Source organism: Anticarsia gemmatalis, chromosome Z (assembly GCF_050436995.1).
Source record: "Anticarsia gemmatalis isolate Benzon Research Colony breed Stoneville strain chromosome Z, ilAntGemm2 primary, whole genome shotgun sequence".
Taxonomy (NCBI): Eukaryota; Metazoa; Arthropoda; class Insecta; order Lepidoptera; family Erebidae; genus Anticarsia; species Anticarsia gemmatalis.
The window spans coordinates 11723670-11741389 of record NC_134776.1 but is presented as its reverse complement, the minus strand read 5'-3'; the positions used below and the strand labels follow the sequence as shown (position 1 = coordinate 11741389).

Genomic DNA, 17720 nt, shown 5'->3' with positions numbered 1-17720 from the left:
TCATTAGTGACACGCAAAAAAATATAAGCGTGCCAAAATTAGTTAAAGAGATTGAAATAACAAATCTTTAGGGGATTGGTAAATTGTGTCACACGACCTCTAAAATGTGCTTCCATCCAATTTCGCATCTAATTGGACGGTAGGAAACGGCATTGGTGCGGGCTGTACCCAAGCAGCGCGGAACCAAAGGCGGACGATAGTTAATCATTATTCGCATCTGTGATGAAGTGTGGCTCGATTGTAATTACTTCGTGTGTTGATTTAAGCTTTATCACGAGGTATAGCGGAGGGATCCGCGGCCAGCCGGCCCCGCACCGGAATATTGAATTTATTCCTCCAGAGATACTTTATACAATTACTGGCGAAGGTGCCGCTACGGGAACCTATTAAAATATTGAAGATAAGATCAAACTTTTAGTGCGGACGAGGTGGGCCGGCCGCCTTATAAACAAGAATCGGATCCTGCTTCCAGCGCACGCTCGCCTCTCTCGCTTATAGTTTTTGTGTTTACAATTGTTTCTAATTATGAATTGATCAAACATTCAATTCGATATTGTATGTAATTATCTTGGAGTGTTTGATTTTATTTGTAATTTGTTATTTAATTGGCTTCTGATTATGAAGTGGTCGAAGTATTTTTAATGGAGTACTTTTTCATTCCCTATCGAGTCAAGAAAAGATTCGAATAGGAAGATTTTTTTAATTTGCGGCAGGCTACCATTTATGTAACTATTATCACTTAATAGCAAAAATTGTCTAAACGTGCGCTACTGTTATCATAGAAAATATTACTTACCTTCATTTGTATAGTACGTTAGACAAAGAAACGTGTTTCTGTATTGTGGATTTTAATTTAGCACACGCTTAGGAACAAATGATTTCTTCGTTTGTGGCATAGCCCCGGTATACGAACACTAAACGACTGGGAGGTGTCCAGACGCGGTGACTAACTGCCTAAGGCCTCTGTGTAATATACGACAGCGACTGAATATAGTTTTTAATTAGGATCTGCCTACCGATCCAACGAGGCCTCTATTTGTTTAACAAACTGCAAAGAAAAGTAAACGAGATGAGAACGGGACGATAGGCGCTATCACGAATGCTTGATACGTGGTTTTATTTGTAAATCAGCCACATGATTGTGGCTGATTTACAAATAAAACTACGAATCACTGGATACATAAATTAGGAAATCATTTGTATTTTGATAAGTGTCCTCTTAACGGTTTTTATTTTCATAAAATTACTATTAAGTATTTAGATACAATTTTCCTGTCGAAAACATTTACTTCCCTCTTTTTTCGTGCTGCCTGTAATATAACAAAAAGTTAGAATATTGTGTGAGTCATAATAAGATTAATGATGTTGCTGTCATCGCAAATTAAGTTCCCTTCAAGATTTTAATAAGGCCTTTGTAAAGTAAAAGTTTTAGAAAACATGTAAATTGATAAGTTAAGACTGCTTTTGCAAGTTGCTTTAGCAATTTTGCGATTTCAGGTGCTGTTCAGTGTTATATTAATAACGTGAATATGGAATAATCGCTAGTCATCAAGTCGGTAAAGTGGGCTGGCAATCTGTATAAAGCCGCAGGTCGAACCCGTAAGTTTCAATTAAAATTCTTCTATCTTCGCTACCGCTGTTGAATTGGTCCAATGAACGATTCGTTTTGCATAAATGCCCGCCAGCTGTTTACAATAATCGATGATATGTTTTTACGAGTTACATTTTCAATTTATTGATATTCATTCTTGGTCGGACAATTTATTTGTATCGATAATGTTTCAAAGACTTCTGTTTATTTTTATCGTGCAGTCGCTGACGGGTTTACGATGGCGCGTCTCGGCCTCGAATGATATATCGGTTCTCTCTCATAATTACACTTTAATTACGAGTCATTAATTTTGATCGATATAGAAATGACTTTTAATGGACATCTCCTTTAATAACACCCGTAGTGCGTAAATAATTCAGGGCAGAAAAATACAATGAAAATAAACCTAAGAGATTCTTCTTATTGTTTCTGTGTTAGGCCCATTCTGAACTGTGTTTTTTTTTATTTGTTTGGTCTCCAAATCCTGTTCAAACGTAACCTCTGGAGGCATTGACTCCGAGTACAGTCGAATGTATTGTGTTGGCGCAACTAACCGACGACAGCGAGTTGAAAACAGTTTTTCACATCCCGGTAAGATAAGTGCATTTGCTTGTAGCGACAAGGCGCGCCATGGCGATCGCCTCTCCACGCCGCCTCAATGGGCGCGCGTTCTTTATTTATATACGCCCTTCTGTAATTAACGATAGTAAAAAGAAATACATATATCTTTTGATTTATATCATATCATTCTTTCCTTATGTTTGTTTTTGGAGGAAACCGTTTCGTTATCTGCCTTTGTTTATTGTCGACTTTGTTTGTGTGAAAGTAGGATTTCATCCGATTTTGTTTTATATTGAGAGAAAATAATTCAATTTTTAACCTTTTTTATTCGCACACTTACTTTATTTGTGGACTTTTAAACACGGTGTATTATATAATACGTTAATGAACTATGACTTTTTTGTCATTTGACTGCTTGAACACCTAAGTACCAGCAGATTTTTGTTTATGCTTTTTAATAATACACACTAGATTAAATTTAGTCAAACCTACAAATTAAATGATATAATTAGTAAACATTTTTGGTTATACGGTTGTTATAACGATCAATAAAATTTTACGGTTTGGACGGTCCTTGGCGACGTCAATCAGAGTAGTAGGTAAAGTCGTTCTTTTAATTTTCTTTCGACATTTAGTCATATAAATCTTGGCTTGGTTTGTCTTCATCGTTGCCGCTAATTTATATATGCACAAATCTTGTACGTTCCCTCTCTACAGTCTTTTGCAAAAGTGTCTGTATAGATTTTTTTTATTTGTATCATAGTTTTTTTTGTCAATAGGCCGTATTATTTATAAGTCAATTATAATAAAAATAATGCAATTGACAACAATAGAGCGAAACACTTTAAAGTAAAACTTGATGATCAAGCGTTTCTATGAAAATGCTTTTAAATTTTATCAACAACAGAAAGTACTTTCCTACCTTATAACTGTTAGCATGTTATAAACGTCACCCTAGATTAATATCTGACATCAATAAAATCAAATTACACATCAACAATAAGTGCCGGCAAGCGAAGCCGGTATTAACACTTTGAAATACATTTTTGTATTTCGTGTGTTACGAATTAGCTTTACTGAAGTGATAATGCTAACACAAACAAATAGAATGGCGAGAGAACGAAACGAAAATTGAACGGAGCGTTGATAAAATAAGAGAATTTAGGAGTAGAACGTGAGGAATGAGACATCGACGCAAGAGTGCAGAGGCGGTGGAGCAGCTGACACCTGTCATCACGCAATTTATTAGTCGCTCCGAAATAACGGAGTCAGTGAACGTTCAAACAAAATGAAGAGACACAACGCTCTATTAACGACACATCCTCGGGGTGCACCCGTTAACAGCTCTACAATTAAATTCACAATGTTCTCTCGATATCCACACGTTAAAAATAATACGTTCTCACTATATACTTACTGTTAATTAGCTTTGTACAGTCTTTAACTTTTAAGTATATTATAATGCTACGTTTCTACGGTGTCGTAATGCCTAACATAATGAAGATAATATTATTATAGTTGCCTACCCAGATAAGCTAACTATGTGCTTTCAACAATAATTATGATATGAATAACATAATCAACAAAAGAACTAATCTAAATATAAATATACGTAAGTTGAAGAAGAATGATGAGATGGAATTTGTCTTAACATTGATTTATGTATTAGTTGCGAGTGTAAGTGATGCCGTACACAAGAGAGATGACAATATCGTGGCGAGCGCGCGCTCGCTGTGATGCGCTGCATCCTGATGCAGTGTTCTAGCGCTTAATAACTGTCGACGAATGTTTGCGTCACTGCGTCTGCAACGCTTATGATAATAAATTGCCTCTTATTTTAGAAATCCTCATTCACCATGCTTATAGTCATACGAGCTCATCGTTTACGATGTCGGCATACATTTCTCGAAAATGACATTCGACGACTGATTTTATTGATTGCTTTGAAGTTATATGATTAATTTGTTCTATTTTTGATATTTTATTTGGTTGAATTTTTAAAGTACATAGATATCGCCCATAACATTTTTTGATGGATTTTTTATGATACCTTTCGACACATTTTAGATGTGTTTAAATTCCGATTCGCGTCATTACTTACTTTGTTTTGAAAAAGGTCTGTGATTTTGTGTAAGTGACTGCGATTATCTGTACACAGATAATAATAATTGCAATAAGAAAAATAGGCGTGTATTAAAATCATCGCATATTTTTCTTTTGGTCTGACAGTCGTAAGACATTATAGGACTTTTAAAATGTACACGTATTACTCAATAAGTAACTGATCAGATAAGTTTGGTTACGATGGGTGTAGCAAGATCACTCCATTGATAGAATCAACGATATCAATTACACACTTGTAGACATTGTCAATAACAGTATTTAAATGATTGTAATAGAGGTGCAATAAAACGACGGCAACATGTCATGAAATACGATAACCAAACAGATTTATTGAATAAAGGTGAATTATCGGTCGCGGAGGCGGGTGCGCGTCGGTCGCACAGTCATTACCCGACCTCATCTTTGTACACGCATGGGGTATAGCACTGATGGGATATTAAGGTTATTACCAACGGCGAAATTGGCCGAGCGACCGCTGAGGAAGCTGCCCACCGAGACCTATTAGCGGTATTACATATTTCATATGATCCATCGTCGATCGATGATTATGGGTGTATTAAAACGCCGTCTGACCGTCTCGCGATCATGGGAATATTCTCTTTCACTTTTATCTACGTTTTTTACAGTTTAGTAGATAATTCGGTGATCACCGATCGTACGAGGCGGTGAGAGGTACATTATGGGTACTACTACACCGAAACCTTTAATGGTTAATCTGATTTTTTAACATTTACTTGGTATCGTGAGAGCGGTAACAGCGAGATTCAATTGAAAACATTAGTCATTAAATGCTATTAATAATATAATTTGTATAGATCTAGTTGATTGTTTCGGTTATATCATTTTTTATACTATTAAAACTAGTTTATAATAAGTACTTTTAACATTTTTTTTGCACAGATAATAACATATCCACACGTTAAGTGTGGTTATTAATATGTGTTTTCGCTTCTCGAATCATTGTACCTGCAAGCTTACATTTGCATTATTAATATCCTTGTCTAAAATACAGGCACTTATGTACCGTTAGGTCATTTTGGTAATTATTACAATAACCGAGAATTCGTTATTTTATTCCTGCGCGGGCGCTAAAGACTTCAGATAATAATGTTGGTATTAAATTATCCAACGCTATTAGACCTTGATACAATACATTTTTAAATTATATGCATTAGCGGTCGTGTAATGTAACCAATCAATTTTATGCCAAATATACGTTGTACATTTTTAATAGGATGGTATGAATTTATACATGCATGTTGATGTGATCAGACTTTAAAGTAGTCCAATAGTGCTGGATTCACAAACAATCACGAAGTAGACTACAAACACAAAAACGATAAACATCTATTAAACGTTTGTTTACCGAAAGCTTTGTAATAATGCCCTGCTGTAACATGTTTCTTTTGTTTCAGGATCCTTTTACGGTAAGTTACATAGGCACAACATAATGGTAATTACTGTAGCATTGTAATTATGTAGCATGTAACCGATGAAATAAATCGTTCGAAAAAAGCAACACGAGGGGAACTGAAAGTGGTTTGAGGAAAATTTACTAACTTTGGTATGTATGTATTGTAATAACAGGTTGCCACTACAACCAACTAATTTAAACTGTTTACACAAAAGTAATATTTGAAAAATATTTGTCAATTCGTAAACTAACCGTAGCTATGTTTAATGTTTGTGTTCTAATTATGATGTTTTTTTTTCTCGGTATTTGAAATTCGACGTCAACTGCAGGGTGTAAGTATATTTGCGTTTTTATTTTTCTATTACTTCAAGCTAATAATAATAATGATGTACCTTATCCCATTAGGAATTTAAGTAATTTTCTATCAATATTAACTTCCAAAAATATCAAGTTTATTTAAATCTAATTTGATAAGAGGCAGTGGATAATATTCTTTTTTTTTATTATGATCATTTCTTCTGTGCAAGGGTCCTGAGATATCTATAAATCTAACTTTTTTTTATTATAGTTAAATTTTGCTGTAGTATTATTATTTATGTTATTTTTGTTCGATTGACATAGTCAGCGTCGTGTAATTTGATTTTCATTTATATTAGGCTTTTACCAGGTCACATTTATGATTACATCCTGTATAAGCATAGATACCTACATAGATAGAGATTAATAGCAAGCGTCTCAGTTCGACACGTATATCAACGTCGCTGTCAACCTATATGCATAATTACACAGTGACAAGACGATAATTAGTGGTGTGGAAGACGCATCGTTCCGCGGATCCTAATTGATGTACATGCAAACGCAATCAATATGACGTGGTAGCGGATGTTGGTCGGCACACGGGGACATGAGCCGTGTCCTCGCCATCCGTGGATATAGCCATTGTACGTTCACGCTAAACAATTGTACATGTGTCGTCACCATATTACACCGTAACTTAACGTCAACTTTGTCAGGAATAGCAGCAACACTACACCATTTTAGTTAGTTAACTATTAAGTAGATTTGCGAGATAGGTGAAAATAGCCTTAAAAATAAAAATAAACTGGTGCAAATCTTTGTCACTAGATACAGTAAGAAATGTTTGCTGGGCTTATAGGTAGATATTGCTCTTTTCCTGCTGTGTAACTAAGTAATTGAAATTATATCATAGTACAGCCCAACTCCTTGAGCCCTCTAGGACCTTTAAGATACAGAAAAGGGTTTCTAGAAATTTTCTTCGTTTTTCTCTCAAGTAAGACAATACGAATAAATCCTACCAAGTCGTTCTTATTAAACATATTACAGTACGGTGTTGTGTATGGGCCTAAGTGTGGTAAAGTGAAGCGGTTAACATGTAGAGTATATTCGCTGGTCGGTCACTAAACATAACATTGCTTTTTAAATGTCCAATGTAGAAAAGCCTATAACAATTTACACGTTGAAATGGGCGGAAGTTGAAAATGTTTCCCGAATTGTGAATTCAATCGTTGATTTATTCTATGACTAAGTTACTCTAATGTTTTTATTTTACTAAATTATGGCCCTAGCAAACTATCGAAGACCTAGGAGACTACAAAAACACGTTTCGTCTTTAGGTTCTTAAGAAATTGTTTTATTTCATATTCTCAATTTAAACTAGGTAATTGTGAAGCATCTCATTGGTCTCTTTTACAACTACGAGGGTGATGCTTTAACTCAGACATCCGAAAAGTGTCTAGGCCTTTTTTAAGTCGGCTCGTTTCAAATGATAAGTCACTCGTTTGACGCAGACGAGAGATTTATATCGGGCAAATTATAAAGCTTTGCTTTGTGCACGGACCACGTAATCCTGTTTTAAATTTATTAGGTTAGCCGACAATAAATTTGTAAATTCTGTAGACCGCTGACCCGGAAACGTCGCCTTAATGAGATTTTTATTTTAAGGATATTCAAAGGACCCTTATCTTTTTAAATATCCGCTGCCATGATAACATTTTTATGCCAGACTTTACAAGTTCATGTATCATTATGTAGGATTAATTACGTTTCGACTTTGTTCCCGCATGTCGCTTGCCGTTTCATGCCGCTGCCGTCGATGGTGTGAACGCGTGCAACATGCAGTACGTAAGTATATTTAATTACTTGTAAATTACAGCCTTAATAAAACATTTATAATGTGTGTGCTCGATGCCCTCCAGCTGACACAACCAAGAGCTTTACTAATTAGTTGGTAAATGTCCGACGTTATTAACAAAATGCTGGTGCAATAAATCTAGTATTATTATCTCGGCGTCGTATCTTGTTTTATAATACCTACAATATCCGATAAGCGTAATCTCCAATCTCAAAGTTGCGGTACTTTATAAAAAATATATTACTCAGCATGCCAACTAATTCATAATTCGTAGTTCTAAAAGCCAGTCAGTGCCTTAGTGCCTTACTTGGTGTTTCTTATTGGGCCGAAATAAAAAAGCACAATAATATTCCCGTTTTATTAAAAGAGTATCTCTTACATTTTTGTGCGATAAACTACAACCGTGCATCGACATTTTTATATTTTATCCTTTTCTACAAAAGCATAATAGCAAATGGGTATTTGTTTTCTAAAGACAATTCAATGTACCGAAATTTTCGCGTCAAAATTTACGTTGCTTGCTCTAAACGTGTAGGTAGATAGATACGTGGAAAATCGTGCCTGTGCCCAATGTGCGCTGCAAATTAACAGCGCTTCCCCCGAGGCCAATATTTCTCCGGGCGACGTCGAACCTAGGACCGCCCGCCACTAACTACCCCACTGAATCAGCGACGATCACGCCTACATCTTGTACATACGCCGATTGGTACGTAACTCGTACCCTCGGCTTGGATAAAGTAATATATATTCCCAAGACTTAACTGCTGACTGAAAATCTTGGCACACCTAAGGTGACGGAGATTTTATGGGCTCCGGTAGAGCGAGGGGTCAATCGCGTCATCGATAAACTTGTTTTTTTAAGTAATTTCCAATTCTACTGTCCATTATGATATCGTCACAATTCATTTAATATCCACCATTTAACATTACTTCCATTATTATTGTTTTAGAAATATTAAATGATTTAGATAGTTTACGAACGACCTTATGACTCAATCTTTTGTCAATACTAGACAATAGCTAGTCTACCATTGGTTTTTTCCAATGACACGTTTTTATTTTTTGATAATGCAGCACGACAGATTAAATGTGGAAAATGACCGCAAGTAATTCATTACAAACATCTCTACATTCATTACAATATTAAACTTCGTATCTAATCAAAACAGTTTGTAGAACAAGCTAAAATTGCTAACTATTAACTGCAGCTAAACGCAACCTGCATCTAAAATACGGTTCCTTTAAATTATGCTTCGCTTATCATAACGTTTTAAATATTAAAATGACCAACGATGATAGCAAGCTAATTCCTATAACTATGCTAATAACACCTACCTTCACCAAAATATAATCTTTAATCTGGATGCAAATCATCCTAATACGTTCCGATTATAAAGAGGTATAATTTCGGCATTATATTGTCCATCAAAGTGTTTTACATATATAAAAATAAAAGGCTGGCAATCAAGTAATTTGTGTCTCGACTCGACCTACTAAACTCTTCGTGGCGGAATCGTGTTTTGGTCTTAGGTTGCTGAATATTTAATTTCATAATTTGATATCGATTCCGAAATTACACTGTAATTACATTGGCAAATTTACTACTTTGTAAAACTTACAGATTTGAGGCTAAGTGCATGGTTTAAGTTGTGTGTTGTGAGTTCACTAGTTCATTTATTCCAGACGGCGATGCACTGGGCTTGTAAACGCGGTGATGAAAATTTAGTCAAACTGTTAGGAGGGGTCGCTCGACACGTAGTCAACGAACGATCGGTGAGTAGAACATATCTAATGAAGTACATGTCCTGTGGGAAAGCTAAATAGTGCTACTGTCTTCAGGAAATTAGCTCGTAAACGTAAAAAAGGGAATACACAGTTTTTTATAGGATTTATTTTGCTCTCTCGACCATTTAATTATTACAGATCTCGTAGTGTATTACAACCACTAAACGCCTTGGTTGGCCAGACCTTCTGATTTAGAAGTTATGTTTCCCCTCAAGCATTGCAAACGTTCTTTGTTTTTGCAACCGTAAAATGTTTTGAGGATGAGTGCAGGAAAAAACCTTTTCACCGATGCGACAAAAAGATGGTTAAATTCCAACATGCATGCGGGCAAAGAATTCACTTTAAAACGTGAAAACTGCCGGGGGAGCAATTTGGTAACCGTATTTGGATCCAACAATGGAAGCGAATCGTACCGCTTTAATATACCAAAGAAATATTGCGTACAAAATACGCAGCAGTTGCAAGAATTATGCGATAGCAATTGCTTTTAAATGCACTGAAAGTTAATTATGTGTTTACATCTGTGGTGAGAGTAATCGCGAGCTTTACTGTTACCTAGAAGCCTTAAAGTCCAATCAAATTTCCTTACTGTAAGTTTTATTTTGCCTGTTTTACTGTATCGTTAAAGTGTCGTTACAATCTTTTTCATGTGGTGTTCGGCATCGTCGACGACGGAAGTAGAATGGGGTAAGTCCGCCGAGAATTTTATTGCTGGACTACTTGTGGATTCGAGAGAAGTTGTAGTAAATTTATTTGTGCACCTCTCAACAATTTTATGTTCCTCTTTCCCTAAGCAAAGCACTTTATGATACCTTTGTATTTATCTCTGCCGTATAATGAAATGTATCTAGTTATTTTAAAATTATCTTTTAAAAAAATATGTTTCTTATTATGTTAAATTACATGAATGTAGTTGATATATTATTTCGATATGTAAATTATTAATATTTTCATTTTATCTTTAACTTATTACTAAGCTGCCTGCCTCTCGATGTTTTTTTCGCTTAGTTTACGCTACAGCTGTCACTGTTATATATTCAATAATATCCAACTGAGTTTAATATCAATCGAGAATAATATTGAATATAAGTATTGGATTCGCAAACGGGGGCAATGTATGAGAAGCCGGGAGCAGATGTGAGCCTTTACAACTCAGTGTTAGCTCGCCTCATCCGCCCCGCGCACCCTCGCAACTTGAAATATTTCATATCTGATAGCATCGTAAAGGTGCAATCTTGCAAACGTACTTGTATAGGCAAAGTATGTTATCTGCGCTCTTTCCATTTTTTAATACTTTTGTCACGTAAGCTTATTGATATAGCAGCTCTGCTTCACTCGCTATTATTCATATTTTTTATTAAAGCAAAGTTACCTTAGCAATAATTAGGATCATACAAATGAAAAAGATTTTACGTTATGTAGTTTTGATAATCAATAATAAAGTACGTAAAGGATACTTTTATTTCAACTCGCGTTGCAATTATACGTTGGCAGTATTTTATCGTAATCATTTTATTTAAACCCGGGTTCAACACTTCTGAATAAGTATCAGATATTTATCAAATCAAAAGTTGATAGTTGTTTTTATACATTTGCCCTCACTATATTATTATCTCACAAATAGATTATTTGACAATTACTAAAGCTGTGAATCTGTGTTATTATTTGTTTCTTATACGTCAGAAAATAAAGGTATTTGCTAAACCAGTATTCCACATCGTTATACAAACAACAATATTTTATTTTAGGGATACACGCCACTCCACATAGCAATGCAGTTTCGTCATGAGAACGTATACAGGCTCTTGGTAGAAGTTTATGGTAAGTTTAAAGAATATATTTTTTGCCACTCCCCTGATTTAATGCCAAACTTACGGCATTTAGCGAGTACATCTTCATTATTTTAGGCTATATTTGAATATCATACTTTCCCAAAGAAATAATAACGGATATATTTAGATAACTATTTACAGTCGTTCTTATTATATTATTTTATCTAAATTTACAAGTCCAATTAATATCATCTTAAACCTCTATATATATGTGTCTCTACCTACTTAACTTTTATTGCCTGCGATGGCTGTGATATTGTTTTAGTTGTATATCAATACTTTCTAGATGTCTAATGTCTATATAGACTTTTAATTTCATTCAAAATATTCAATGTTTGATTCTAATCTTCATATAAATATTATATTCTTTAAGAAGTCGATTATTTCAACTAAGTTCGGATAGTGATTTGTTGCACGTTGTGCCATTTCAGATGCTGACCCGAACGTACGGGATTGGTCCGGCAGAAAACCGCGGCAGTATTTAGTACATATGGACACATCGCTGTCTCCGGGGTCATATAGAAGTAAGTATAAAAGAAGTTCCTTCTACATATTCTTTAGAAACGTACCCAATTCGTTGTATTCTAAAGCTTTGATTTCAGTTGTCTCCAAATGTAACTACTTAAGCTATTTTATTAGTTTGTAAGTAAAAATGTTTTGCAGAGGCCGACACATTTGACATACGAAGAACAGTTACATCTCCTCCAGTTTTAAGAGTTACTCCAAACAATATAAATCCTCAGTCAAGTAAGATACTCAACTATGTGTTCCCACAGTGCTTACTGGCGTATATTTGTGACATCGTGCTCAGTCATTCTAATCATAAAACTATCCATTTTGTGTTATCAAAATCGAATATTTCTCTTCTCCACTGCTTGTGACCTAAGTTGCTAATGCATCTTGATTATATTTTTTCTGATATACTTACTTAACGTGTAACCTCAATGGAACATTAAGTAAAAAAGTAAGGTCAATATGGGTAACTTCGAATCATTTGGGTAACATTGACATTGGGAATTTGAACTAGTTTCGATTATTTTTTCATATGAAACCAACACAATTGATAAAGGTTTTTTTTTAGTTTTGCAAACTTTTATCAATTGTGTTGGTGTCATATGAAAAAATAATCGAAACTAGTTCAAATTCCCACTGTCAATGTTACCCAAATGATTCAAAGTTACTCAAATTAACCGTAGTAGTTATATTAATTTCCATTTATGTGTAACAAGAAAGCGATATTTTTCAACGTTAATATGGATGGTTTTATGATTGTTCTGTATCACCTGCACTTCTTAAGGTTGAGGTCTGTACAGTCTGTTCTCATTGTAGTTAGCGAGGGGCGTCCGTGACCTGTTACTTCTGCTCTATTTGTGAAATGTGTTGTGTAAATAGTTGCCAATCAAATCCTGTAAAATGTACTGCACAAATAACATGTTCTTTGAAAATAACCTTCGTCACATACTACCACTAATTAAGCAAGCTGTTCAATCTAAGAAGTCTAAGTATTTGGTTTCGTCATGAACAAAAATGGTATGTTTTCGCCACTTCAAGGAAAAGCCGTAAAACCTTGCACTTCTTAAAGTATTCAACTAAAGACTACAGTAAAATAATGTGTAAATTGTGTTCATAAATCCTTAAGTAAAACATTACAAAACGTTAGCTTTAACGAACATAACGTGAATGTAATAAAGTTAGTAGTCGATAAAATACTTAGGTACGTACAAGTATGTTTCATTTAAAAATTAATCCTTTGTTCAGTGGTGATAAATGTTAATAAAGCCCGAGAAAACTTGAGATAAGGTATAGACTGCTAGGATTCCGGCTGTAAACATTTTTTTTTCTGATACGATCTTTTCCATGCAGTTTCAATAGATTACTTTGGCCGTGTGATGCTGCCCCTATAACGTGTCATTTGATAATTATTGACAGATCGTTTGTGGGTACACAATCTGAAAATCATCAATCATCAAGTATTATGTAAGACAAATTGTTATAGGTGAAGTACAAGTTATTGGAGGTACGATTTTTGTAATTGAGTTGATAATTATTGTAAATAATACTTCAATTTTGTAATATACTTCCTTTATTTACAATCTACTGGATATTAACTTATCTATCGTTAACGTCCTAGCATCGTGCGTCAGCAACTGCTACTGTAAATATAAAAACATAATATACATATACATTAAATGTATAATAATTCACTGATCGCAGCATCACTGACTTGCAAATACAATGAATGTCCAGAACCTTCATACACAACACTGGCTAATTCTTATTAAAATCATAAATTATTTGCAGAAAAAGAGGGGTTTCTTCGCATCGGTTCTCTAAATGTAAGGGTAAAGAAAACCACAGAGGCGTTTAGTAACTTCCTAGGCGTTGGAGCAACTAGGTCGTCGGCGTATGTGCCCAAGTCTGCTCGCGAAGAGAGAAGGTCGGATGACGGCGACCAGCTCAAAAGTTGGGGCTCAGCTGACAATATACAAGTAAGATTTTATTATGCTATTACATCGACTTTGTGCGGGTAAAATAATTTCAGCCATATCCAAATCAATTCAAACTATTAATTTCTTCATAGCAATATTTTTATACAAGTCTGATATGTAGTTTTCGTGTGTAAAAGACTAACATTCATTTATCTTAACAAGTTTACTCGTTTATTGCTAAGTTTGCGCATCCTTTGACTGCGTTCATTCAAATAAAAGGGTTGTTATCTGGGTTAACGAAATATTTCTGAGCGTGTACTCGTCACTACGATGTATTTCTATACTAATATGTGTTCTTAACATTTTTAAAATGATAGCTAATTAGATTAGTATTGAATTATCCTATTGTATATTTTATTTATAGAAAGATGATAAATTGATGCCACCGCCAATGAGCAGTAAAGTGCGGCGTCGGGGTGCGGCTGGACGTCGTGGTGTCGGCGCAGCGCATAGTCGTAGCACACCTTCAACTCCCGACCAGGTATACCTACTGAAACTGTTACTGAATTAGTTTAACGGCGCTCCCCCTATTTACCCCCCCTCCCCCTACAAATAATATACAACCTCGTAACAATAATAGCGGAAAGCATCAGAGACACTCTTTTTTTCCAACCGAATTGTAGGTGACCAGTCGATTTCCTATTATCTATAAAATATTTAAAAACTATTTGGCGATTTAAAAAGATGGCCAGTTGTTTTATGACAGCTTTTGTCATTGGCTATACCTTCAGAACTGGCGATAAATTCGCTTACTGCATTTTTAACCCCCATAAGATTTTGTTTTATGTTTTCCTAAAATTTTATCATAATTGATAATAATATATGTTATAGAAGTCATCATCAAGAGTAGAGTATTTGATTAGCTTCTCAGAAAATTAATAATACAGTGCTATGGTAGAACTGTATCAGATATGTCAATAAAATTAAAAAGATTACAGAGGAAAATAATCAAATATAATTTAATATCAACCATTACTCGTAAAGTCAAATACAAGAAGTTTTATATACAATGAAGAATGTTTGACATTTTATAAAGAATACCCGATTTATAACCAATAACAAGAAATTAACGCTTAACATGTCATTGTGTGAAATTAATCAAATACATCCTTTTTACGGGTTGCCTTGAAACTATTGACTATTGTTGGCACTTTGTAAACTGAGAATTAAAAAAAAACAATACTTCCTTATGTCAAATTAACACGTGATTTTTAACGAAGTTTCGTTTGGCTGATAAGGTTATATTTAATATTCCGATTTAAAAATAAGTGGTAAATTTTCTTTAAATCGAAACTGAAAGAGACCCCGCTATCAATGAATTGCACGTTTAAAAATGGTCTTCACAAAACTTTCCTTTCTTAAATCCTACGATTTTTTAAGGTGAGATTTATTTTGGCATGTAGTAGGTAATTTATAACTGTCAGCCTATGTAGTAATTTAATTAAGTTTAAGCCTATGTAATAAAATAATACATATCTAAAAACGCAATCATATTAGGTGCTGTGAGTGCTTTCTGTAAAAGTAAACCTGGCAATATGATCCTTTTCGTAATGTTTTAGACATATGTATGAGTGTTCAATCCCTAAGCATAGGTACTAACATCTAATTTATAGGATAAATCAAAGTTCACCTGCTTTTTGCTTCTTGAAAAATAGCTCATAAATAATTGATAACCTTTTGTAACACGCCATCTGTTGAAAATATCGATGAACTACTAAGTCTCGTCGAAACGTATATTCCTTAGCGCTATCAACTTTCAGCGACATCTTAGGCGAAACTCTTCCTTCAAAAGAGGTTTTAATGATTAGTATGTATTAAGTTTTAATTTTTCATTAATATTAAAATTATCACTACAGTGATTATTATTTGGTAAAACCTGTGACATATTTAAAGTCAAAACAAAGTCCCTTCGTCACGTCTGTCTGCTTGTTCGTGATAAATTCAAAATCTTCTGAATAGATTTTTATGTGGTTTTCATCAATAAATATATTCTCAAAGTTGTATACTCGTAATTTGTTGAGGTAAACTCTACGTAATCTAGGAGAAGCCAGGGCGGGCCGATAGTGAAGTATATTAAATAATGTGATATCAGGGAACAATCGAATACTTATCTTGTTTTAATGGCAAACCTTTTTTTGACGTTACAGCCACGAGCTCAGATCGGCGTCAGTGAAGAAGGGGATTCGGATTCCGACTCAGCTGCTGGGTTTCATGCTGCTTGGCGACAGCAGCGGGCGTCACACTGTACCTAATCACATCACAAAACATTCCTTTAGTATGGTTAAGAGTAAGTGAGGTTAAGTTTAAGGTCGGTAAATTCTCGCTTTTCTACTTAGTAGTATCTCTATCACAAAATGCATTTTTATTATTATAGCTGTAGGTTAGTTATACGTATTTATAATAATGTATTACAATAATAATTACAATCTTGATTCAACTGTAGCTTCTCACCATAGCTTTGATAAGTATTTAAGTTGATTATATATTTAGGTAATGGGTTTATTGATCAAATATTTATTCGTATGTAGTTCCAGAATTGACCATAATGAATTATAATTAAATCTGTAGCTAGTAATGTAATACAATCAAATTATTGGCTAACATTTGACATTCCGTACATATTGCTTTATTTTATACACTTGTTATTGAAATTAAGTGACGACAAAAGGTGATTGATTATTTGATTTATGTAATAAGTTCACAGTATTTTTTATATTAGATAGAAGTAAAGTGCCTTGTATTTAAAATATATGTATATAAGTTTTTTATGTACATATTGTAGGTTATTTTATCAAATTCAATGTTATCATTAATGAAATAAAAATGTTAAAACACGTAAAGAAGAGATTTTAATGATATAAAGTTCACCCCTAGGAATGACAACCAAGTATGGGAGCTTGCAATGTTTACAATGTCGAATTTGCTCAGCTTCTTTTGATAAGCCTAGCAGAATTGTCGCTCAGTTTTAAGCGATGCTCAAAAGTATTATTGTCTCCAATATCTAAGTGACAAAGACAGTATAATACTTACAAGCTGATTTAAGTTGAGCGACAATTCTGCGTTTGGCCATTAGATGTTATCGAGGTAGCTACTACACGTCTGGCGAGTAAAATCGGGTCGTTTGCCTGTGGTCATTTGTTTTAGCCAGGTTGACCACAATTCCCAACAATGAAGTGGATTCTGTAGGCGAAGATTCCTTACTTAAAAATCATACTAATATAAAAAATATTTGCCAAGAGTCAATACATGTTTAACTACTTTTTACACGGGATCTAAGGTTAGCCTTAAAGCATAGCATTTAAATAATATTGTCAATGCAAGATTGGCAAAAATCTTCATCAATTTCTGTCCGCTCACACTGCAATATTATTGTCTATTTTTCGTAGTACACATTGAAGCAGTTGTTCAGCAGCTAGATTAATGTGCACACGTTTAATTTAATGTAATGGGTCGAAAGAAAAAAGTAGTTGAAATGAGTATTGCAAAATGAAACGACTCTTTTCTTTCGATTTCGAATTTAATATTGATTTGAATTTAAATATTCTATTCAAAGCTTGTTTTGATTTTTCGTAAAATCGAGCAATTGCGTGCGGCTATCGTAACGTACCTAACGTTACGATAGCCGCACGTAATTGCTCAATTTATTTTTAAAATGGACATCATCAAAGTATTCATCATCGTCTTTGCTGTAGTCGTTATCAGTGTTCTCATGTCAGTATTCGTACCCTATGCAGTTTCTTAGTTTCCTGTGAATCGAATCTATCATGTTTTG

The 17720-nt window shown here is 34.3% G+C and overlaps 2 protein-coding genes across 5 annotated transcripts in view; both read left to right on the top strand.

Moving 5' to 3' along the window:
* Positions 1–10951, top strand: part of sowah (ankyrin repeat domain family member sosondowah) — a 31516-nt gene extending 20565 nt beyond the window's left edge. The window contains exons 5-6 of one of the 3 annotated variants that reach the window (XR_012960360.1): positions 5692–7828; positions 9526–10951. Coding sequence is in view for 1 of the 3 variants with exons in the window: in XM_076134872.1 (XP_075990987.1) it covers positions 1498–1527 (30 nt within the window). In the remaining 2 variants the exon portion in view is untranslated. Of the gene's footprint in view, positions 1–1497; positions 1657–5691; positions 7833–9525 lie in introns of those variants that run through there. The other 2 variants (XR_012960359.1, XM_076134872.1) reach the window with 2 other exon arrangements.
* Positions 10952–11288: 337 nt separating this feature from the next.
* On the top strand, positions 11289–16782 carry LOC142986391 (uncharacterized). Of its 2 annotated transcripts, XM_076134873.1 has the most exons (6): positions 11289–11448; positions 11891–11983; positions 12123–12206; positions 13761–13948; positions 14313–14429; positions 16096–16782. In XM_076134873.1, exons 1-6 carry the CDS (start codon positions 11400–11402, stop codon positions 16198–16200), a joined length of 636 nt encoding a protein of 211 aa, XP_075990988.1. In that variant the 5' UTR covers positions 11289–11399; the 3' UTR covers positions 16201–16782. The 2 variants fall into 2 exon arrangements, with proteins under 2 accessions (XP_075990988.1, XP_075990989.1); XM_076134874.1 differs by lacking the exon at positions 12123–12206.
* Positions 16783–17720: the final 938 nt, after the last annotated feature.

Excerpts from the sequence above, each read along its gene's own strand:
- LOC142986391 (XM_076134873.1), top strand. The coding sequence starts at position 11,400 with ATGCAGTTTCGTCATGAGAACGTATACAGGCTCTTGGTAGAAGTTTAT. Across the intron at positions 11,449-11,890 it reads GCTCTTGGTAGAAGTTTATG|ATGCTGACCCGAACGTACGG; the intron begins GTAAGTTTAAAG and ends GTGCCATTTCAG. Across the intron at positions 13,949-14,312 it reads GCTCAGCTGACAATATACAA|AAAGATGATAAATTGATGCC; the intron begins GTAAGATTTTAT and ends TTTTATTTATAG.